We start from the raw sequence: 24,334 nt of genomic DNA on the forward strand, positions 1-24,334 counted from the left end.
GATCCGATTGGGCAACAGTTTTGAAAGCTGGATATACGGTTTCTTCGTCCCTAAGTGCATTCTTGGATACACCGTGAAACTCAAAGACAAGCAAGCTGAATCTGATCCGTACGTTTCGCGGTGTTTGGCGGAAAATTGCCCATCACTTGATGGGCTTTGCAGACAGCTGTAATTCGATTGTCAGCGAATAACGACTGGAGGGAAGTGGCGGAGCAGCCGCAGTTGGCTACATTCGGGTTTTACGTCGACAGCCCTCTTCCGGCGATTTGGCCAACCGGGATAACCATGGCGGGAGAAAGGGGGGTGATGAATGGCAGCGATCTCGCAATACATGATTACCTCCAGAACCTCAGGACATTGGAACGACGCAATGAGAAGACCAGCATGTAAACATCCAGAGATTTGAACTCACAACCGTGACATGACGTTTCGAAAATCAGCCGTACAAAGTTGCGTCACAACTATAATTAGTGTCGTTTTGCTTGTACCAGTTCTAATAAAGGATCGACCACCCTTTCACTTTCTTTCTGTCCTTTATTTTTGGGAATGGTTATTCCGGGAACATCCGTTATTTGGGGGGAAAGGTTATTCAAGGAACACACACACACACACACACACACACACACACACACACACACACACACACGAAAAAGATAGGGATATGTATACTGAAAGAGGAGAAAGACAGGAACACAGAAAGAGACAGAGTCACAGAGATATAGGCAGACAGAGACGAAGGGAGAATTCGGTGAGCCCAATTTCTAAATCCTTATCAGATTGTGATCGTGTCACACTAAAAACCGCGCTTCGAAATCGCTAATACTCTGTGCCACAAAGACCTTTGAAGATACGTTATAGAGGAACTGCTAACTCAAATTCACCCACCCCTTCTCCCATCCCTTTCTCTTCTTTGTAGTGTATAAATAAAATGATGTTCGTTTGTATGCATTATTTTTCCAAAGCATCGTCACGAAAGCTTTCCATTCTGGGTTGGTGCTTCGACGTATTATCGAAAATTTGTTTGTTTTAAACTCAGTAGACGAAAGAGTTCTTAATGTAAATACAATAGGCGAAATTACCTACGGATAGTCTAAAGTATATGTACTAAAGCTTGAATTGAACGTATGTACGTACATGCATTTAAAACTCAAGGACGATTAAGGAAACGATAAACCACTTTTTAATTGCTTCTACTCGTGCGCGGGCACGTATATATATATATATATATATATATATATATATGTGTGTGTGTGTGTGTGTGTGTGTGTGTGTGTGTGAGGGGGAGAGTGTGTTTGTGTTTGCTTCTACTCGTGCGCGGGCACGTATATATATATATATATATATATATATATATATATGTGTGTGTGTGTGTGTGTGTGTGTGTGTGTGTGTGTGTGTGAGGGAGGGGGAGAGTGTGTTTGTGTTTGTCTTGAGTCCGCTAAATATTGCATATCTTACAATATCCTATCTAACTGTAAAAGAAGAAAAACCTTACGCTCGATCGTCATTCACATGGGCATTCGTCCCTCGGTCACCCTTATTGGCGTGACGAAGAGTTGTACGTTATGACTTTTTGGTCTGGTTTTGATACATATAATATGGCCTTCATCGTCGGTTGGGCGATGAGAACAATGGCTGCTTCTCTCGTGTCACTGTTTGCATGACTTGTCACGGTGTCAGAACAGAGAAAGCAGTAGCAGCTCTTCTTTCCCAAATCCTGAGGACAGCAGAATGCGTGTCCCGGTGTTTTTAAGGACAATTTGCATGCCGTTTGATGAAGCCTTGTTAAAGAAAAAAAATCACCTGACGAAGGAGAAAACGCAGGAATGACTGTCTCATCCGGGCAGTGAAGGGCAAACCGGACATCAGCATCAAAAGAAGAGCCATGTTTGGCGAACGCAGTTTTTGGCAACGAAAGAGATTCATGGCTTTCGCTTAGACAACGGCTAAACAGACAGACGTTTTCTCTCAGCGACCCGACGACCTGAAGAGGACGGGGGAAGGAGAGAGGGGAAAGACGGGAAGTTTGGTGTGACTTATGCAAAGGCCAATTTATGTAGGACTGTCATAAACGGTAGTAGAACGTGAGGGATACCTGTCTGCGTCACGAATGCACAAATGTTTGAGACGGTACGGAAAGCACGAAAGGTTCATCACTGGAAACAGGGACGTCTGTGGTTGAAGGAGGACGCTCTGATGGTACCTGACAGTGGAAATCAAGTTAGTGATCCTCGTAGTAGAAGGCGAAGGTCTTTCCATTATCACACAGGAACAAACTTTGGGCACAACTGGATCCCTTAGTGGTGACATTTCTACACTGTTAAGTAGCTCGAAACTATGTACACTGTTAAACTGAAGTACAGGATTCTGCTCTTGTTGTTTTTTATTGTCAGCAAATCATCAAATAGATAAAAGCGTTCTTAACATAGAATTTCGTGTTTTAAGGGTTAGGTAACAGAATTTGCGTGAACACTACAAACAGTACATCGTCTGACCGAAACATTTTCATCTGTAAGATAATCGTGGTCATTGAATGGGATTGTGCCAGTCAGTAACACTCCATACACCCCCTTCATACCGCAGTCCAGCCCCTTTGCTCTCTCCCTTTTTCTCTGTCTCTCAAGATGTAGACGATGCCATTCTTTCAAAGTTGACAATTAGTTTCTGCGCGCTAAACTAAAACTCTAAGCCAAAAAATGGTGAGAAAAACAAAAACTGCATTATCTACCAAACTAATATTATCTGTAAAAAAATGAAAACATAAATGATGGTTGCCACGAAAAAAACAAAAAACCAACCAAACAAAAAACCCCCAAAAAACCCAAACCTTTTTGGGGAAAAAGAAAAAGAAAAAAAAGGTTCGGGTGGGATGTGGTAGAGGTAAGGTGTCCACTAATGGTTTAGCACGCGACAAGTGGTAACGTCAACACGTACGACATATACGTGGTTTGTTACGCCACCCTTCTGGAAGGAAGAGAAATCTGGAGAGGGTGGGAGAGAGGAGGGTGTGTTAAGTGAATAAGTCATCACACATACCGCAAACGCCTGAAGCGATTACGTATGGCGATGTTGAGAAAATTCGATCACTGACCACGCGGCCTTGCGGACCCGGTACGGCTAACTCCATAAGGACGGGGCCCGGGTTGTGAGGAAGCCTCGCAGTATGCCGCAGCACTTTCCTCTTTCCGAAAAAGAGAATTTAATTCATGGAGCGTAAGTCTATCTACCTCCCAGGGACACACACCGCCGTCGGCAGCAGAGAGGAGTGTACCGGCACACGGCTGTCTGGGAACAGAAATCCCAATTAACCCTTAATGCCCGTGAAAGGAGTACGTTTTCGCGAGACTTCCACTTCTCTCCACGGCGTGAAGTTAGCCATTCTATATTTGAAGTGCACTTTTTTTCTTTTCTTTTATCTTGTTTTTGTTCTTTTCTCTTTTCTGAACACTTTTCGGGATGGTCGGCCTTTGTTTAGACAGGTGATGGGTGTTTGGAATATGTCAACAGTACACCAATCAGTGATCGTAACCCCCAACTCCACCCGCCTTTCAGAAGATTGAGTGGACAACAACGGAGAACATACTGAAATCGTAAACACAACCGTTTTCAGGTCAGTCACACACACACACACACACACACACACACACACACACACACACACACAATGTACAACAGCAACTGGGAATGTACGCGTGATGTGGGAATGCACGAATCACGTTCACCAAGTCAGTGACAGGTGAATCGGGATGATAGCATCACAACACAGTCTGGTTGCCATGGCCGTCAGGCCTGACTGATTGGCCATCTCAGTGTGGTGGTTCCCAGAGAAACCATACATGTATGTATATTATTATTATTAGATAACTCCTGGCGGCTGCTGACACCGTGCGACAATGGCTGTCGGAAATAAACAACCAACGGATATTGACTGAGGATGTTACAAACTTGCACATCACGCGGTGATCAGGCTTCCGACATGGAGATGACATGGCATGGGACGTTGATGCGGGGATAATACCGGACAAGGACAGACGAGAATGTCTCGTCACACGGCTTAAGCTGACACCACGTGCTGTGGCGCCCAACGCCCACACTGTGAGGGAACATTTCCCTTCTCGTATTTGCGGTTTTCCGACTGAACGCTTCCACTGACGTGGGCCGAGACAGACAACATTACTCGTGATTGGCCTATATAGTTCACGCTGCTCTGCCAGCACTGGCTCATTTTATGTTGCAGCCAGTAATTTCTTCAGGGGCAGACACTGAGACAGAAGATTTTTTTTTCAAGATTGCTAAACCAGTTTTTGAGCCAGAACGAGAGCACTAAGTTCAACTGTATGGGTGGAATTATTCGTGGGGAGACATGTCATAAAATGGGCGCTTAGATTAGATGGGTGGAATCCAACGGAGGGAACCCACCTTCAGATGTGGATCAGTCTGCGAAGATTTCAAAGAAAGGAAAAAAAGCTTGACAGACTTTATAGGCGACTTCATAGCTAGGAGAACTGATACTTTGTCATTGATTTTTATGAGCAGCAAGGTTGAAGCGAAAAGCGTGCGTTTGATGTGTCCATTGAAGATCGCTGGGAAATTCAGGAGCGTCAGAAATGACGCCAATGTCAGTTTCTGTATTGTGTAGATGAAGAACATAGATTTCCTGGATGTTTTGTGCATCTTATTTTTTGTTCTTCTTTCTACCTGCAACCCAGTCGACGGCACAGGGCCTGTTTACAGCTAAAAAAAATTGTTAAACAAAACACCACAAATCAACCAAGTCAGACTTGCAAAAAATATTGTTTGAGAAACGTGAGCATAAATCAAGTCACAACGGCATCTTAACCGAGGGTATGTCTCTTGCGTCGACAGTTCCGTTTAATTTATCACCAGACGATTGAAAAAACAACAAGCCTAAATACATTAACACAATCACAGTATGTTTAAACACACACACACACACACACACACACACACACACACACACACACACAATACGGGCAAATAATTTGTATTTCTTGCTCGGCACAAGAAAGTGCATAATTTTCAAGTTCACATGGAAACAAAACATCTGGTATACAGGAAAACACAGGTGACAGGACCAGTAAGGCAGAAAGAGAGAAAGGAAGAGACGACAAGAAAAAAAGAAGAAGGAATTAAATTATTTTTCTGATAAGCAAGGAATCGACAGGACACTAACACTAGAATGGCATCTGTTGCACGTCCTATTGTTACCATTATCGTGGGAGTACTGTTTCGGGTTAAACAACAGAGTCAACCCTATGTAAAGTCAGCATGTAAGCGACCATTTTGCAAAACATGGTTATGAAAGCGTTCCATTGGGTTCCTGGTCATTTCTGGCGTTCAATGTTGGCAAATTATGTCGTTGACCTTTGCAGTTCGAGTTCCGCAAGTATAATCATTCACACGCACGTGAACTGACCTTAAATCAACGGTTCATAAATACGTAAAAGAAAACAAACTCTTCCATTTTCGACCCAGTCGAAAGGAAATAAATCATCCTCCTCTGTCTCCGCTGAAGGGGAATAGGAAACTGTTCCATTCAAACCGCTTACAGGTCGCCTTTTTCTTCCCATTCTCAGTATCTGAAAGGCGATGAATCTCCGAAAGGGTGCCTCATGAGCAGACAAATAGCCTGAAAAATCGCTTTGTCAGTCCTTGCAAGTGGTCTCCAACATGAAGTATTGACAGGTATGAACAAAATGCTGCACAAATGGAGCCGTGCCAAAATGCCATTATCTGCTTCGGTTTTTCTTCGTCTGTCCGTTTAAATATTTCGTATTCGCGATGATGTTGAGGTTTTAAAGTCTGTCGGTGGTTCCACGACAAGCACAATCACATTAACACTTCTGTTCGCCGTTCTTTGTTAAACTTCGACATGCAAATAAGAAAATACAAGGTGCAAGTGGGCGGGGGATCAGAATATGTATTGATAAATGGAAATGGGCATTTTCCCCAGAAACCACAATTATTTTGCATTTAAAAATCTTTAACCGATTCAATGGACACGTATTCGGCACGATCAAAAAACAAAACAAAAAATCACGAAATTTTAATCAGAAAAAAAGCAAATGTGTCGACGTATTTAAACTGAAATAAACCTCTGATATGCGAGTTTAATTTGCCATTTTTATAGGTATTATTACACACAAATGCACACGTACACACACACACACACACACAAGCGCACACAAACACAAATGCACACACACATATACGTACGCGCGGGCAAGCAAACAGATTATCACTGAACATTGCTAATGTGGCAAAGTGGGGTACTTTAATCCTGAAACGATGCATACATATATGAACATAATATACACCCTCTCCACAAAAAAAATCACCAGCACTTTACACACACACACACACACACACACGCACACACACACACACACACACACACACATGCGTGCGCGTGTGTGTTTCACTGTATGTGTGTGTATGCCCCTGCGCGCGCGCACGTGTGTGTGTGCACGCACATTTGTGTGCGGTGCGTGCGTGCATGTGTATGCGCGCTCTGACGTAAAACTTTTTTTTTCCTGCAAATCAAGTACATATACTGATATAGTATACACACTGAAATAAACCAATACGGTAAATATTTCTGTTTTGTACGCGGGCGGGCGTCTGTCTGTCTGTCTGTCTGTATGTATGTATGTATATACATACACACACACACGCATGCGCACACACCACACACACACACAACCCCCCCCCCCTCACACACACGCATATATATATGCGTGTGTGGGTTTGTTTTGTTGTTGTTTTTGTGTGTGTATGTGTGTGCGTGTGTGTGTGTGGTGTGTGCACGCGCGCTCGCGCTCACGCAGAGCGTATATTGCATACGCGGCATTGTGACGTGAGTGTTTGCTGGCCGGAACCACCCGCCAGGGTGCAAGGGGCGGGAGCGGCGGTGCAGGATCTGTGCGGCAGTGGTCGTGCACCTCTCGAATCGATCAGCTGGATCGTCATTGATCTCCCTCATTCTCCCATTCTTCTTGCCCAGTGGCTCTTATGTTGACTTAACGCGGCAAAAATGAGATTCCTACGGTGGGGGGAAAAGGAGCGTTCAAGATGCCTAAATCATTTTTTTTCTGTTTTTTTCCCCCTTCCGTTGACTGTTTGCTTGTTATTTGTTGTTTGCCTTTTGATGGGGAGAGAGAGAGAGAGACCATAGGGGAATTGAATCCTCGTTTGGAGAAAGCGTTTCAAAGAGATTTCCGCTGAGTGTTTGCGAGCAACTGACAGAGAGAGGGAGACACGGACAGACAGACAGACAGACAGACAAAGGAGGAGACAGACAGACAGACAGGAAGACAGATAGACAGACAGGAAGACAGGTAGACCGACCGATAGACAATCAAACTTAGAGCAATAGACAGAGAGACGGAGAGAGATAACAGAGCTGGAGAGAGAACAGAGACAGCCTCTGTGTGTGTGTGTGTGTGTGTGTGTGTGTGTGTGTGTGTGTGCATGTGAGTGTGCGCGCGCAAGCCTGTCCCTTCTTACTAAGTTGAAACAGGAAAGGTTGTGTGCGCGCGCAAGGACGTGTGGTTACATGTGGGAGGGAGGCGCATGCATCCGATAATGCTTTCCACACACACACAAAAGGCTTCCGTGAAAGTGCCCAGTATTAGTGTTAGAAGGCCCTCAGTCAAAAACGCGCCGTGTTATCACAGGGATGAACACACAAGGTCCTCACGAACACCGCCGGAGCGATCGATAGTCATCTGAAAAGAACGATTGAATCTAGTTGCATTAAAATATCCACTCTGTCTGCTTCCGGATGATTGTGAGATCTGTTAGGAATGAGGGCGGAACCTTGAGAGCACTAGAATGAAAGAGCAATGGAAGCAGAGGATCACGCTCAAAAGAGAGGACGAAGTCGAAAAAGCAAGAGAAACAACATCCTGATCGAACCAGTGTTGCGGTGTGCAGAACAGAGACGGGAATTCTGTTCAAAATGGATGAGACTCGGAGCAGGAATAAAAGATTTTAAAACAGGGATGGCCGGAGTCCAAAAAAGGAAGAAAACAGTGTGGTGTTCATGTGAAAAATATGATTCTTGGAGGAATAATGAGTTCAGTTTAAAAGAGGAGTTTATAGGTGACCGAAAACAAAGGGTGTTGATAAAAAGCGGAGACAATTCCTAAAAAGAAAGAAAGAAAAAGAAATGAATATTTGCATCCCGACAGGCCGAAGTAACCAAAGTACAGAATTGAGAGAGAGAGAGAGAGAGAGAGAGAGAGAGAGAGAGAGAGAGAGGAGTCCGAAAGACCAGAAAAAATAAGTCACTAAAAAAGAAGACATGGGCTACAACAGAAACTAAAACCCCAGATCTGTTTGCTTCATCGTCTAATATCACTTACAGTGAAAAGACGTTAAACTAAAGAACGAACGAACCCCAAATCATACGTTAATAGATAAAAAGCAATTAAAAAACCAACAAAAAACAACGCAACCTTATTCAAAATAGATACATAGACAAAACAAGAACAGATGCTTACCAAAACAAAAACCCAACTGTGGTCAGACATTGAGAGCCTACCAAATGCTAATATACATAACTACAAACATGAGTCACGCTGAAACAAAACCCCAATATCAACGAAAGACCGGCATGAAGAGATGGAGACCGAAAGACATAACAGACTTGAACCCCACTGAAGCACAGTCTGATCAGACATTGCAGCAAAAGGTCCGGTCAAAACTCATGGAGTAAATACAGAACAAAGCATAGCTGGGGTTTTTTGTTTGTTTTTTTTGGGGGGGCGGGGGTTGTTTTGTTTTGATTTTTTGTTTTGTTTGTTAGTTTTTTTGTATTTGTTTTTTGTTTTTTGTTTTTGTTTTTTGTTGTTGTTGTTTTTTACAAAAAGAGAGATGGAGTAAAAATATTCAAAACAAAGTCCTGTTCGATAAATTATTCAGAATGAATTATGACTTCCGAGGGTCTAGCTTTAGATTATCAAAAGGCATTCGATACCATTTCTAAAAGATATATGCTAGAAACATTAAATGTATTTGGGTTTGGTAAACAGTTTATACAGTGGGTTACAATTATGTTTAAAGATACATTTAGTAGTATCAACCATGGGGGATGGATATCAGCACCTTTTATGTTAAAATGTGGAATCAAGATACATTTAGTAGTATCAACCATGGGGGATGGATATCAGCACCTTTTATGTTAAAATGTGGAATCAGACAGGGTTGTCCCTTTCCACCATTAGCCTTTATATTGGGAGTAGAATTTTTAGCAATAAAAATTAGGAATAGCAACATCACCGGGATTACACTTCCTACACAAAACAATGAACACAAAACACTAAAAATAAAACAACCGACGACACGACACTTTTTCTAAACAATTGTGATGATATGAACAAGGCAGTGGACATAATCAACGATTTTTCATGTTTTTCTGGTCTGTATTTAAATGCTCAAAAAACAAAAGCTATGAAGATAGGACATATAGAACACAGAGAAAGTAATCTGCCTTTTGAGTTGACAGACAAAATAAAAATATTAGGAATACACTTTAACAACTCCAGTCCGGCATCAAGCATAGAAGACAACTGGCTAGGTAGAATATCTACGATGAATAAATTAACAGGTACATGGAGCAAACGAGACTTGAGCATCCATAGAAAAATCATTATCATTGAAACATTTCTGCTAAGCTAATTTATATACATAATGCAAGCAATAGGACTACAAGACCGTGTACTTTCTGAAATAAATAGAACATTGTATAAATTTGTTTGGCAACGCAGAAGGTCCAACAGAAAGGCCTTTGAGAAAGTTAAGAGGACAACAATGGAAGCAGAAGTTTCCCAGGGTGGACTGAATATGGTAAATGTTCACAAAGTCCAGGAATGTTTTTACTTGCAATGGGTGGAGAAACGTTTTGCTTCAGAAAATGAAAACTGGACATATATTCCAAGGTGGCACTTTGGAAAACTTGCAAGCAAGATTGGGGTATTTGACATAAACTGCAGACCCAGCAGTTTAAAAGCACTGTCAAAAATACAAAATATATTTTGGCATAATGTATTACGAACACATTTAACACACAAATATCAAAAAAAAAAAAAAAGGAATCAGACATTGACAAGAACAACTTTAGTGTCCAACTGTTATGGAACAATAACTTAATCCAATACAAGCATAACTCTTTATTCTTTCCCTTGTGGAAGACTGCAGGAATAGAAACAGTAAGAGATGTCATTAATATACAAGAAAAAAAGATGAATAACTTGCAAGAAATTATAGAGAAATTGGGGGAAAACCAGCCATCTTTTATTTTCGAATATAATGCTTTATCAAATGCTATTCCCCACCAGTGGAAGCAATGGATGGGTGACATAAAAGAAACTATCAATTATGACACAGTTGATGACCTTAAAGCGTTCTGTACAAAGCTAAAATTCATATCCCAAAGAAAGAAAAAATCAAAGAAAGATGAAGTAAAACCATGTGCCTACCACTTCTGGCTTAGAAAACTTAACGTTGAAATTGATCATTACTACTGGTTGCTGCCCTCTTCATCAACTAAAGAAACAAGATTAAAAGAACTACAATGGAAAATATTGCACAACATATATCCAACTAATATTCTATTGCATAAAATGGAAATAATGGAAAACAATAAATGATCAATCTGCGTAGACGAAGTTGATTACATAGAGCATATCTTGTACAAATGCCAACCAGTGAAATTATTCTGGAAACACATCGAATTTTGTATAGTTGGAGCAGTTGGCGTCAGACTGGAATTGAGTGTGTACGAAGTCCTCTTTGGAGTGAAACGACCAGGCAACTTTAAATGCAATAATATTATCATTCAAAAGGTCAATCATATAACATTGATAGGGAAAATGTGCATTAGTATCTATAAAAAGACAAAGACAGCCATGCCAATGTCTTTAATCTTTGAACAAGAAATGAAATACAGAAACATATAAATGCATTAAACAGATTTACATAGAAAGGGAAGTGCTGATTACGATTTAAACGACAAGGGAGGAGGTGGGAAGAAGGGGGATGGCAGCGGCTGTCTTTCTAGAAATGTGTTTGGGACAAGTCTATGTGTATGGTTTGGAATATTTAATATTGAACTCCAGTGTCATCATGAAATCAAACACGCGCGCACACAAGCACGCACAAACATGTACATAAGCGAGCACATAAAACCCTGAGGTAACCATACATCTAAAATGTTGCAACGAAATGTACATGTATATAAATCAGACAGACATGTAGGTACTATGTATACGTATGTATGTTCGTTCATTTATTTTTCCCTTTTATTTTGTTTTGTTTTATTTTGTTGTGTGGGTTTTTTGGTGTGTTTTTTTGTTTTGTTTTGTTTTCTCTCTCTCTCTCTCTCTCTTTAATTTTTTTTTATTTGCTATTGATTATTTTTCTTCTTTCCTTTTTTCTCTTTCCAATGAAAAAGTTCATGTGAGGCAATAAAAAAATAGGAAGAGGGGAGAAGAAGGGGTGGGGGGGGGGGGGGGAGAGAAAAAAACAAAACAAACAAAACCAAACAGCGATCAGAGTTGTCTTTGTGATAGTGATGTGATGTGTAAACGTATGAAGATACAGCGATCAGAGAGGTCTTTGTGTAATAGTGATGTGATGTGTAAACGTAAGAAGATACAGCGATCAGAGAAGTCTTTGTAACAGTAATGTGATATGTTATAGTATGAAGATACAGCGATGGGGAAAAAAAGGGGGGGGGGCGGGGGGGTCAGCGGACGTAGAAGACAATGGTAACATGTCTGGGCTAGAAATGACTGCAGCTCTGCGCTCAGCATAAAGATGAATGACATAAAAAAAAATAATAATAAAAACTTCCGAGGGTTAAAAAAGAAGGAAAAAAAAAAAAAAAAAAGATGAAAGTGAGGTTGACAATAACCATGTTTAAAAAGTCAAACGCCAATGAAGACAAAATATGCTAACATCCCAGGTGACTAGAGAATAGACACAAAAGGAAGTCTGTTCTTTTCGGGTGGGATTGAAGAGGAACAAGCAATGCTCGTGGTCATGACAAGACCCCCACGCCTCTACTCCCATCCATCAAAGTACGTTGAGTTGAAAATGAACAGTAAAAAAATTGCATACGGACTTGTTTGATCAAACAATCTCAGTAACGCATAACTGACATTAAGCTTTAAAGCCTGATTTTTTTTTCTGTCCCAGGGCCATTAAGCAATTCTCTCTGCTTACTTTTAAGCATTTGCAAATGCAGTTGACAGGTCGTTCTGCTCACCAACGGCGCTGCTTTGTGTAATTCCTGTGACAAAGACATCCATTCCAAACTTACCTAAAACAGAACAGACGTCGCGAACCGCTAGTAAATATGGGCTCGCACGTTGCCGTTGATAACAAGCATGTACAAGTTACACAACACCCGCTACAAAGGAGGCATACATTAGACTAAGTATTGTTTAAAAGAGATATATATTAAGTAGCCTGTAAGTGATCAGTAACAGTCCTATCCATAACAGATAAAATCTAAAATGGATTAATTTCGATTCTGTAAAAAGCAAGGAGTCAAAGGGTTTTAAGATATATGTTTTAAAGAGGAATTTAGTGTAAGGGAGTATATAAAGGAATAAGTTCAACAGAAGAATGAAAAGACAAACCCTAATTCAGAGAAAGACAGGGTCTGAAGAGAAAATATATGTATAAATAGGAATCATATTATACTGGGGATGAAGTCTAATTACATCAGCCCTGTTCACAAGTTGACACAAATCAAAAGGAACATAGACAGCCTTCACAAAGAGGATGAAATAAAGAACAGCAGCAAAATGCCGTTCCAAAGCCGTCTAAAGTGGACCATAAAAGCGTCCTTAAGGGAGCAGAAATACAAGCGTTGTGATCAAAACATGGATGGAGTGCAAAGAAGAGCAGAACCCCTTCCTTAAAAAAAATGAATAAATAAATGAGTGAATGAATAAATAAATAAATAAATAAATACAAACGAGGCGCGCAACAGTCTGGTGCGTGGGACCAGCATCCCAGGATATTGTTCGATTCCTTGCAGCGGCCTGTGGAAAGGTTTCAAGTTCCCTGGTCAGTGTACACGTGTATTACGTGCACATTGCCAGTGTCATTGTTCGGTCTGTGTACACGTGTGTTACGTGCACATTGTTAGTGTCACTGTTCGGTCTATGTACACGTGTGTTACGTGCACATTGTTAGTGTCCTCGTTCGGTCTGTGTACACGTGTATTACGTGCACATTGCCAGTGTCATTGTTCGGTCTGTGTACACGTGTGTTACGTGCACATTGTTAGTGTCCTCGTTCGGTCTGTGTACACGTGTATTACGTGAACATTGCCAGTGTCATTGTTCGGTCTGTGTACACGTGTGTTACGTGCACATTGTTAGTGTCCTCGTTCGGTCTATGTACACGTGTGTTACGTGCACATTGTTAGTGTCATCGTTCGGTCTATGTACACGTGTGTTATGTACACATTGTTAGTGTCCTCGTTAGGTCAATGTACACGTGTGTTACGTGTACATTGCTAATGTCTTCGTTCACACATACATGAAGGAGATTATAGCGCGCGCGTTAAAAATACCACAAAACTTCTTTTCTGTTCTAGAAGTATACATTCATCCACCATGCATAGTTTACGAGAAAAGGAAAGACTGCGTGAACAGGGTGGAGGAAAAGGCTGTCGGAAAACCCCACTAATAAAAAAAAAATGAATGAAAAGAAAGGAAGAAGAAAAGCCCAACAATGGAGTAGCAGCTCAGGAATGCCCCCCGAAAGAGAGAAAATATAGACCCTCGCCGACCAGAGGAAGAGTCTTGTACCTCTGGAATATGGAGTAAATGGAGGAAGAGAAAACCCCAAAAACCTGTTCAACAGAAAATGTGGAACATGAATAAAAACTAACAAGAATCTTGAATGAATGCCAATACACTGGGACGAGAATGGGGATGAGGAGAGGGAGGGGAGGGGGCGGGGGGTGAGGGTGGGGGGGGGGGGCTTTGAGAATGGACACAGTTCTGTTCAGAAAAGGAATGGGAGGGACATAATACAAACAGGGAGTAGGAACCGTACTTGTAATCCAATCGATCAAGAAATACGACAAAAAGAGCACAAAAAGAGCACACCAACACACACACACACACACACACACACACACACACACACACACACACATATTCACGCACACACACACACACACACACACACACACACAGATTCATACATACACACACACAAAAGCGCGTATGAATGCACGCACGCACACACACAAAACACATACACACACACATACACACACACAGCGCGTATGTACATACATACACACATAAGCGCGTATGTATGCACACACGCACACACACACACACACACACACACACACGCCGCACATACACGCCGCACACACACACACACACACACACACACACACACAAACCACCATCATCGTCACATAGAGAAAGGGAGGGGATATTTTGTAACCCAGTCTTTCAACGATTAGAAGACAGCATATTTTGACGTAACACACGTGACCACCCCTCCACCTCCGCCGCCCCTCCCCTTACACCACCTACCCCCTCCTTTTCTAACACACTCACATACCTATACATCCGCACACAACGCATGTGCATTTGAACAGCTCGTATTTGTGTTGCCACAAGAATACGGGCGCAATAGCCGAGTGGTTAAAGCGTTGGACTTTCAATCTGAGGGTCCCGGGTTCCAATCTCGGTGGCGCCTGGTGGGTAAAGGGTAGAGATTTTTCCGATCTCCCAGGTCAGCGTATGTGCAGACCTGGTAGTGCCTGAACCCCCTTCGTGTGTATACACCCGCAGAAGTGTATGTGTGCGTGCCTGAAATCTGATTGACCAACAGGAAACGAATGATGAACGCCCAATGGCAGCCGTCAGTCGGCTCTACCCAGGCAGGCAGCCTGTTGTGTAAAGGACCCCGTGTTTGTAAAGCGCTTAGAGCTTGGTCTCCGAGCGAGGATAGGCGCTATATAAGTATCCATATCAACCAATCAATCAATACAAAGCAAAACAGTCACGTTCTGCTGTTGGGTGTTTTGTGGAAGGCTACTGTGCGCATTTGCTTCAGAATGAATGAAACGAATCCACTCTGCAACCGAACGATGTCCTGTTCATGAGGACGGTTTGTCTTTGGGAGGAACACAAATAAACCCCACACAACAGAACTGGGACTCAAGGTGCTCAAAGCAGGGATCGGAAAGACGGAGTCTGTTCAAGTGGAACATAATCAGTGACAAGTCCGTGCCTATTATCCAGCAGAACATAAGTCCTGTATAAAACAGAGGTGGGCGGAATAAAAGAAGAAAAATCGAAACAAGAACACTGCCCAAAAGAGAAATACATATGAAAACAAACACCATATAGGTCGTAACAGATAAACAAAAACAAGAATCCAGTTTTTGAAAAAAACAAAAACAAAAAAACACTCATGAACAAAAGCAGAAATAAAAACGTAAGTCGTGTTTAAAAGGATGGAGCTATGTAATACAATGACATTAAAAATAAATTAATTAATTAAAAATAAAAATAAACTCATGGAAGGCGTACAGCAACATACAGACCATGGCAATGTAATTCACGTGATGGAGATGCAAAGATGGTGTTATTTTTGCGATATGTTACACATGCTCAGTAGTAAGATTTAGTCTGCATGGGAAAATGAGGGAAGATATCCTTAAACAGGCGAAGTGTAAACCAGTTCGATTCCAGAACGCCAGCAAGGCTCAAATAAGATGGGAAAATCGTTAGCTTAGGGACATGAACTGCCATGCACACTGTGGTATGTAATCCTTCTCCAGTCTGGTGGAAAGAATCACACCAAATTACGCACCCTCTCAGTTTTATCCCAGGGTTTTTACAATAAAAATACCATCAACACCAATTTGTTTTTCTGTTTGTTTTTTTACCGTCAATTGTTTATTTGCACATTTCCAGGCAGATTACATGACGTCATTCAAACGAAGCTGCCAAAGCAGTCGAGACCCGGTCTGAAACAATGCAAACTGGCATGACCAGTTGCTGATTGGGAAACCCGGTTCAAAAAGGTTAACAACACCAAAATTTGTTTTGATAGTTTAAACACTGTCAAACTGATCGCTCTCGTATCTTAAAGACTAAAGTCCATTGGCGATGCAACTCGGCCGTATATGATCCAGAGAACATTTCGGGATAGCACTGAATCGTTTTATTCGAGTATCCCTTACTCACACCAAGGATAATTTTGGTATATCCCTGAACAGATCAAGGGGTCGGTTTTGTCAGTTTGAAAATTACTTCGCAAAGATAATATAACTGTGGATGGTGAGGAGATAGGGACTTTAATGACAGCAACTGAGGTTTCATTGAATCCTCTTTTACAGAACTGGTTTTGTAATATCATGTTTCCACCATTACTCGAGGTTTGTCTCCACGATAAATAACCCTTGAGATCAGTTGTGCAAACCCTATCATCGCATTATATCTGGAGATGTGCAAAATTTACTCCAAGGCAATAAAAATGAGTCAAAAGTAAATTTTGGAATGTTGAAAGAAAGATTTTTTTGCCTTCTTTAGATTCTAGTCCAACTGTCATGTATTCGTGATCAAGGACCTTTTCGTAGAGTTTAGAATACAAGAGCTGCTAATCAGGATTGTTTGCCTGGGTGGTTTCATGTTGTAAGTTTATCCCCGTGTGATATAACTCAAGAGGGCATAATTCTATACAGGCCACACCGCCTTATGCCGAACTTGAAGCAGTGTGTGGCCGGCGATGGGCAACAAGATCTGTCTTGTCCTACCACGTATCGAATGAACTCGGCTGATTTATCTCACGGCAAAGTTCCTGCCAGCCAAATGGCCTTTGATGTGGCGCGAGAGCAAAGCTGGGAAAGCGCGGCACTCCATAATCTGCTCCACACTGGTTCCTGCCATCTGACTGATGTCGGCAGCCACCGCTCTGACAGGTCCTAAGCACCTGTTGATGGAGTGGGCCGCCACACAGGCCTCAATACACTGCCATCGGCAATGTCACTGCCGTTGTCGTTGGCACCACTGGTGTTTTTGTTTGTTTTGTTTTGTTTTTCTATAGCCCATCGCCATATTCTTTTTTTGTTTCTTTTTTGTTTGGTCTTTTTTTCTAAAAAAATCTGTCGCCCTTTTCGTGTGTGTGTGTGTGTGTGTGTGTGTGTGTGTGTGCGCGCGCGCACGCGCGTGTGTGTGTGTTTGTTTTACGTTCTTTTTTCAATAACCAGTCCAATTCTGCTTCAACTCTGTGAACCGTCAATCTCTCTTATAAATTATTTCACTCTGCACTTGTCTGCATCCTTCGCCATTACTCGTGTTTGCATTCCAACGGAATAGTTGCATGTTCATCGACTGGCAGAGTGCCACGTGTAATGCTTACGTGCCCTGATCAACGTATCTCAGATCACACCCAGAATTTGTGGCAAGAAGAACAACTAAACTGACAGACTTTTTCGAATCAGTCCATTCCTGAACGCTATGTATTTCTAATTGTCTTTGTGGGTTAAAAAAAAAAAAAAAAAGAAAGAAAGAAAGAAGAAAAAAAAAAGAAGACTGCACATGCTGTCAACTTGTGACAAAGCCCTTGGTGTAAAGGATCACTTTCGGTGTCGGTTTTTCAAGGAGGCGTCACTGCGTTCGGACAAATCCATGTACGCTACACCACATCTGCTAGACAGATGCCTGACAGCAGCATAACCCAACGCGCCAGTCAGGCCTTGAGTGCTGCATATAAAGTTGTGTACATCAGAGTGGATTTCTTCTACAGAAATTTGCCAGACGACAACACTTGTTGCCATGGATTCTTTTTCAGTGCGCCAAGTGCGCGCTACACACAGGACATCGGTTTGTTGTGTCACCCGAATGAGCAGACGCTCAGTTTGATTTTCCAGTCAAACTTGGGAGAAAAGGCAAGAGCGAGAATTGAACCAAGACCCTCACGGACACTGTATTGGCAGATAAGCGTCTTAACCAATCTGCCACCTTCCTCTCAATGTACAGAGAATCATGGCATTTGAATGCTGACATTTATGCGACAGTCGCGACATTTTGCGACACATTTAACCAAGATCTCTCTCTCTCTCTCTCTTTCTCTCTCCCTCTGTGTGTGTGTGTGTGTGTGTGTGTGTGTGTGGTGTGTGTGTGTGTGTGTGTGTGTGTGTGTGTGTGTGTGTGATCTTCCACCTGAGATAATTCTTTAAAACTCTTAAAACAAACAAATACTACTTTAGTTGACCCTTTGTCCAGACAGAACAGAAAGCCTTCAAAAGGCGTCTGAGCGTCCGGACCTGTCACGCTGGGCCACTTGTGTTCGCAAACAAATCGATTGGAGCAGTATTGGAATGATGATGGAATGGGCTTTAAGCACTGTTTTTGTGAAAAGTCACACATATTGATTTAGCGTTAGCCTTAAATGGTTGTACCATTCTAATACATTCTACACCTTGGTCTTTAATGATTGCGCGCTTATTCTGGCTCAAATCAGTCTGACTGGAAGATTTTTTCCCGATAGACTGGTAAATATAACAAACAAACTAAATGAATAAATAAACAAACAAATAAAATAAAAAAAAGAATAATAAACTATTTATCCATCAAAACATTCTTCACTTCTGCAGTACATACCTGCTAGTCACCATTGACATCAGTGCATTCAGTTTGAAATCGTTCTTCGTCACATCACCACCCACTGCCTTAACTTCCTTTCAACCTTTCTATTGAATTCTTTTGGTCGGTAACCGCATGGCGACTCGATCTGGACTTCTCACAACAGCAGTCTGTTCGCGATTCCTGATTCCACATTTATCTTGAACCAGACCCCGAGCTCCTGTATTTTTTGCTTTGACCGAAGTGCTGACCACGTGCCCGAAATCAAGCAAACAAACCAATAGAAACACGGGACTGTTTGGAACATGTACCTCCAATTGCGGGTGCATCTGATTTCAAGTAATTGCAACAAAACAGGATTCAAGTTCAGTTGGGCCCGCACAACGCACCACTGTCGCAATGTCTTTGAAAATGACCCACAGAAATGGACTGACGGGAGTTGTTTGGCGAACTTTTTTTTACTGATATGGATCGCTTGCTAATTCTTCACGACAAAATGTGTCGTCTGCCAAGTCAAAGGGAATGAACTTTTGGAATACAAGTAATTTACTTATACAATACAAGCCATCTGATTGGTTCTTCTATTGCCGGTTCTTGCTGCTGAAGCCAATACAATTCGTTGACTTTTCCTTTGAAATTAATTGGAGCCATCATTCTAAACACGCATTTCAAGCATGTCTGTCGAGTTGGCTCAAAATATTTATTCTCTCAAGCAGCTAGAAGCCCCAAACGAGGCGTCCTTTTAAACACACACACACACACACACACACACACACACACACACACAAGATTCTGAGCACACAGTATTCAAATTCACACCCCATCCCACGATAGTCAGCATCTTTCTACCACGGTGGCAGCTTAATCGATTGCAGGGACTTGTAACCTGACCAGGAAGTACGAATCGAATTGTACAATTTCCAAACATGAGGCATTGCTCAGTGGAGTTTCTGTATCCATGTGAATGGTACAACACGACACACTATTTATATCTATCTGTCTAACTAATCTATATCTGTCTATATATCCTACACACACACACACACACACACACACAGAGAGAGAGAGAGAGAGAGGTCACTCAATGATCAGTCTAAACGAAATTTACCATGTGTTTGTAATCAAGCAAAATAAATCGTGGACTCTAAGAACTAACCCGTAGAAATTTGGACAAGGTTAGTGACCCAAACACGCCGCTTTTGCTACAGGACAAACACTGGAATATTATCACGACCCCATCTCACTCTCTTCCTCTTCCCCATCACACACACGCGCGCGCGCACACACACACACGTCTCCAGTTCTTGAAGTACACGTGCAGACCAATTAGACGAAGCCTTTTATAGAGAACAAACTATTGACATGTTTCAGACACGATCCTGAGCCGGAACCCTTACAACGACTCACACCATGGAACACATGCACCGCCTTTTCATCACGGCAGCGGCAGCCGCCATCCTCTGTGCCTGCGTCACACTGGCGCTGCCCGCCGCACGTGCCGAAGACAGCCTGGTGGAGGGAGACTACTCCCAGCTGGCCAACCTCATCAGCAGACTCAAAGCACAACTCGGCGACAACTACCGCAACGGAGCCTGGGCCCTGGTGAGCAAAGAGGGAGAGGATGACAGCTCCCAGAGCCCGGAGCCCGTGTCTGCAGACAAACTGGTGGCTCTAAGGAGGGGGTTCCTGGGCTTCAACAAACGGCAAGGGGGCTGGAGCTTCGACTACGGTCTGGGAGGTGGACGCTTCGGAAAGCGTTACTATGGCGACTACGGCATCGGAGGGGGTCGTTTCGGGAGGGACGTGGACCACGTGGACGTGGCGGATACCAACGACGCCACTATGTGAGACGTGCATGACGACACGTCTGGGTTTGAACACCAACCTGTCCTGTGATCCATGGACGGTTCCATGAAACGCTTGTTGACAGAGCGACAGTTTTTAGCAGAGGACCCGAGAGTGTTCAGGTTTTATTTCATTTTTCGCCTTACGATTTTACGTTTGGACTGACCGGATTGTTCCGTCTGTTTGACAGTCGGTCCTCTTTACACCTGGCCCTTCCTCATCTCAGTTGACCAATCACTCCTATGTTGCGTGTCTGTTGATAACAGGGACTTTGTCTTCATGTACAACGTTTGGTTTCCCTCTGTTTGTAAATATTCTTGGTCAGTTTTACTTCTGTTGATGGAAGTTTCCCCCCAACGCTAAAGAGAGGCTTTAGATCTAATATTTTCATTTATTTACCCAAGATTATGATAATGTATCAGACAGCCGGTTCACAGGATGGGAAAGCGGACATTTTCTATGTTTTCCTTGCTTGAAAAAAAATCAGGCATGTCGGTCTGGCTGTTATCATTGTTAAATGATAGACATATATTTCTGATCATTTTACTTGTCAGGTTTTACTGTGTCCATGATTGATGACCAAACTTGATCTATGCTTCATTATTTCCGTAACACAAGGCTGTTGTTGTTAAACACTGTCAATGGAATATTAATCCAGTTACATTTATTTATTTGTGAATGGATAATATAATCACAAACAGATCAATACAAACGTATCCAGAGCAATGTTTTCTTTCTTTAATCCGACAATAAAATTTTGGCTTTGCGTAAATCCACTTCCCCTGTGAGAAACCAGCCTTCAAGGGGGAAAATAGCATATTTTCGCCATTCTCCCAGTGAGTTTTGAAACCAGTTCATTCTGTATGGAGCCAAACAGCTATTCTGACACTGTGTGCAGAATGAATGAAAGTGTATGCGTCCAACAACTCCTGTATTTGTACTGGTGTGTATGTATCTGAGTGAGAGAGAGGAGGGGGCGTGACAGGTTCAGGTCTTTTCTTTCAGTTCTTTCCCACATCTCCCTTTTCTTCAGCAGTGTCCAACTCATTGTGACAAAATGCCGCTCTTCCACTCAGTATCTCACAGGGAAAAATGCCTCCATTTGTGGTCTTCAGTTATTGTCAGATTTGTATGTGGTGAAAGTTTACCATTCCATTTAACTTCTTTAGTTCCATTTTGTTTGTGTCATTTTCTGTTTTGTGTTCGGAAATTCAGCTGCTAAAAATTCCAAGGTGGAAAGACGACTGTATCATCAATAAATATTAACTTTTTATCCTTTTGAAAGGCACCATCTTATGACTCTAAGCATGCTCCAACTAGCTTGGTCAGTGGCATTCAGATTTTTTAAAATTAAATTTTCTGCATTTTGACTCCAAAGTTCTTCTTCCATTCCATGAGCCTATTCCTTATTTCATATGATTTTCAGTCGGTTTATGAACTCCTGTTATTCTTTAATTATGTTTGGTGTTGCTATTATTAATATATCATTCCTTCTTTGCTTCCTCCCAGTTACAAAGGCAAGAACAGAGAACCTTGTTTTCAACATGTTAACTGCTGTGATGTCTGCATTCAGTCATTGATCTTCATTGGAACACATATTAAAGTTACTTTTGAGTTGGTGTGTGGTCATACGAATAAACGGGAAGTTTAAAAATGTGTGTTGTTATTTATTCTTTCTTTCTCTGTTTCTCAAATTAGAGAGAGAGTGTGAGAGAGAGAGAGAGAGAGTGTGTGTGTGTGTGTGTGTGTGAACTGGAGAACAATGTCATTTATTCAGATCAAGGGACTACACTTCATCATCATCATATTAAACAAAATTTGAAACCTATGTAGAATTACATTTGTTTCCCTTGTATAATGCTTTGAGACCAGCCAACAGGGCAATCAACACAAAGACAAACCCATACATAAAAATGCCAATAATATATTGTATTGTATCATATTGTATTGTACTGTATTACTCTTTTATCAGGACAGATTTCTCTGTGTGAAATTCAAGCTGCTCTGTCTATGGAGAGCTTGTTGCTACAGTGCAGCACCACCACTGTTTATTTTGTCATTGTTTTTTTCTGTTCTTTTTTCTGCCTGCAAGTTTGTGTGTTTTCCCATCAAAGTGGATGTTTCTACAGGATTTTGCCAGGGACAACCATTTTTGTTGCTGCATGTTTTTTATGTGTTCAAAGTGCACGCTACACACAGGACCACAGTTTATCATCTCATCCAAATGACTAGCGTCCAGACCACCACTAACGTCAGTGGTGGGGAAAAAAATACTGCAGAGTGAACCAACAATCCATCCCTGACCTGCATCCTATCACCAGAAATCCAAAATAATTTTACAGAATGTCCCTGGTATACATCACTTAAAGTGACTGATCACCTTAGGATTAACATAAATGCGATTTGTTTGTATTTGTTTTTTGTTGTTGTTTTTTATCACAACAGATTTCTCTGTGTGAAATTCGGGCTGCTCTCCCCAGGGAGAGCGCGTCACTACACTAAAGCGCCACCTCTTTTTTTTTGTATTTTTTCCTGCGTGCAGTTTTATTTGTTTTTCCTATTGCAGTGGATTTTTTTTACAGAATTTTGCCAGGAACAACCCTTTTGTTGCCGTGGGTTCTTTTACGTGAGCTAAGTGCATGCTGGTATTTAACCTGTTGTACACTGTAGATATACGTCTTTAAAGAAAAAAAGGGCAGCAGAAGCCCCAAAGTAAACTTGCATCTTCAAGGTTCAAAACAATATGACAAAAAAAACCTCATATACAGAAAAATGGAAAGACTTTGCTTGAATACTGACAAGGGAACAAGAAGCAGAAAACATTTGAAATCACAAAAAAACCCAAAAAACAAGTACTAATGACAGAACAAAACAATGAAAAGATTTCTCATGAAGATGAATTTTCAAGTGCAAACTTTTCATAAGAAAGGGATATGGTATATTCTATATAAAAAAACAACCCAACTCTAAACATGCTTAACAGACCGTGCATACTTCAATCTTCTAGCTATGATCCATTAAATAATTGAATATTAATGCATCTAACACAGATTTCCAATTCATCCTTCCATAGACTGGTTTCATACACATTAAAATATGAATAAGTGAATAAAATTCAACTCTACAAGGCCAACATTACCGTGATATCACTATGCCTGTAGAATAGCCTGTGGCAGACATCATTCAGCGTTATCATATCACCATGACTGTAGAATAGCCTATGGCAGACATCATTCAGCATTACTGTGATATCACCATGACTGTAGAATAGCCTCTGGCAGACATCATTCAGCATTATCGTGATATCACCATGCCTGTAGAATAGCCTATGGCAGACATCATTCAGCGTTATCGTGATATCACCATGACTGTAGAATAGCCTCTGGTAGACATCATTCAGCGTTATCGTGACATCACCATGACTGTAGAATAGCCTTTGGCAATCATTCAGCGTTATCGTGACATCACCATGACTGTAGAATAGCCTTTGGCAATCATTCAGCGTTATCGTGATATCACCATGACTGTAGAATAGCCTCTGGCAGACATCATTCAGCATTATCGTGATATCACCATGACTGTAGAATAGCCTCTGGCAATCGTTCAGCATTACTGTGATATCACCAAGACTGTAGAATAGCCAGTGGCAGACATCATTCAGCATTATCATGATATCACCATGACTGTAGAGTAGCCTCTGGCAATCATTCAACATTATCGTGATATCACCATGCCTGTAGAATAGCCTATGGCAGACATCATTCAGCGTTATCATGATATCACCATGACTGTAGAATAGCCTATGGCAGACATCATTCAGCATTATC

The 24,334-nt window shown here is 41.7% G+C and overlaps 1 protein-coding gene across 1 annotated transcript in view; it reads left to right on the forward strand.

Annotated features, from left to right (window-relative positions):
* The window catches only part of LOC143291171 (uncharacterized), a 38,856-nt gene extending 16,703 nt beyond the window's left edge, over positions 1 to 22,153 (forward strand). Inside the window, exon 2 of the mRNA XM_076600878.1 lies at positions 20,034 to 22,153. Within this exon, the coding sequence (XP_076456993.1) occupies positions 20,073 to 20,510 (438 nt within the window). The 5' untranslated portion in view covers positions 20,034 to 20,072 and the 3' untranslated portion in view covers positions 20,511 to 22,153. The remainder of the gene's footprint in view (positions 1 to 20,033) is intronic.
* The last annotated feature ends 2,181 nt before the right edge of the window (positions 22,154 to 24,334 follow it).

The sequence above is a fragment of the Babylonia areolata genome, chromosome 1, assembly GCF_041734735.1.
Source record: "Babylonia areolata isolate BAREFJ2019XMU chromosome 1, ASM4173473v1, whole genome shotgun sequence".
Taxonomy (NCBI): domain Eukaryota; kingdom Metazoa; phylum Mollusca; class Gastropoda; order Neogastropoda; family Buccinidae; genus Babylonia; species Babylonia areolata.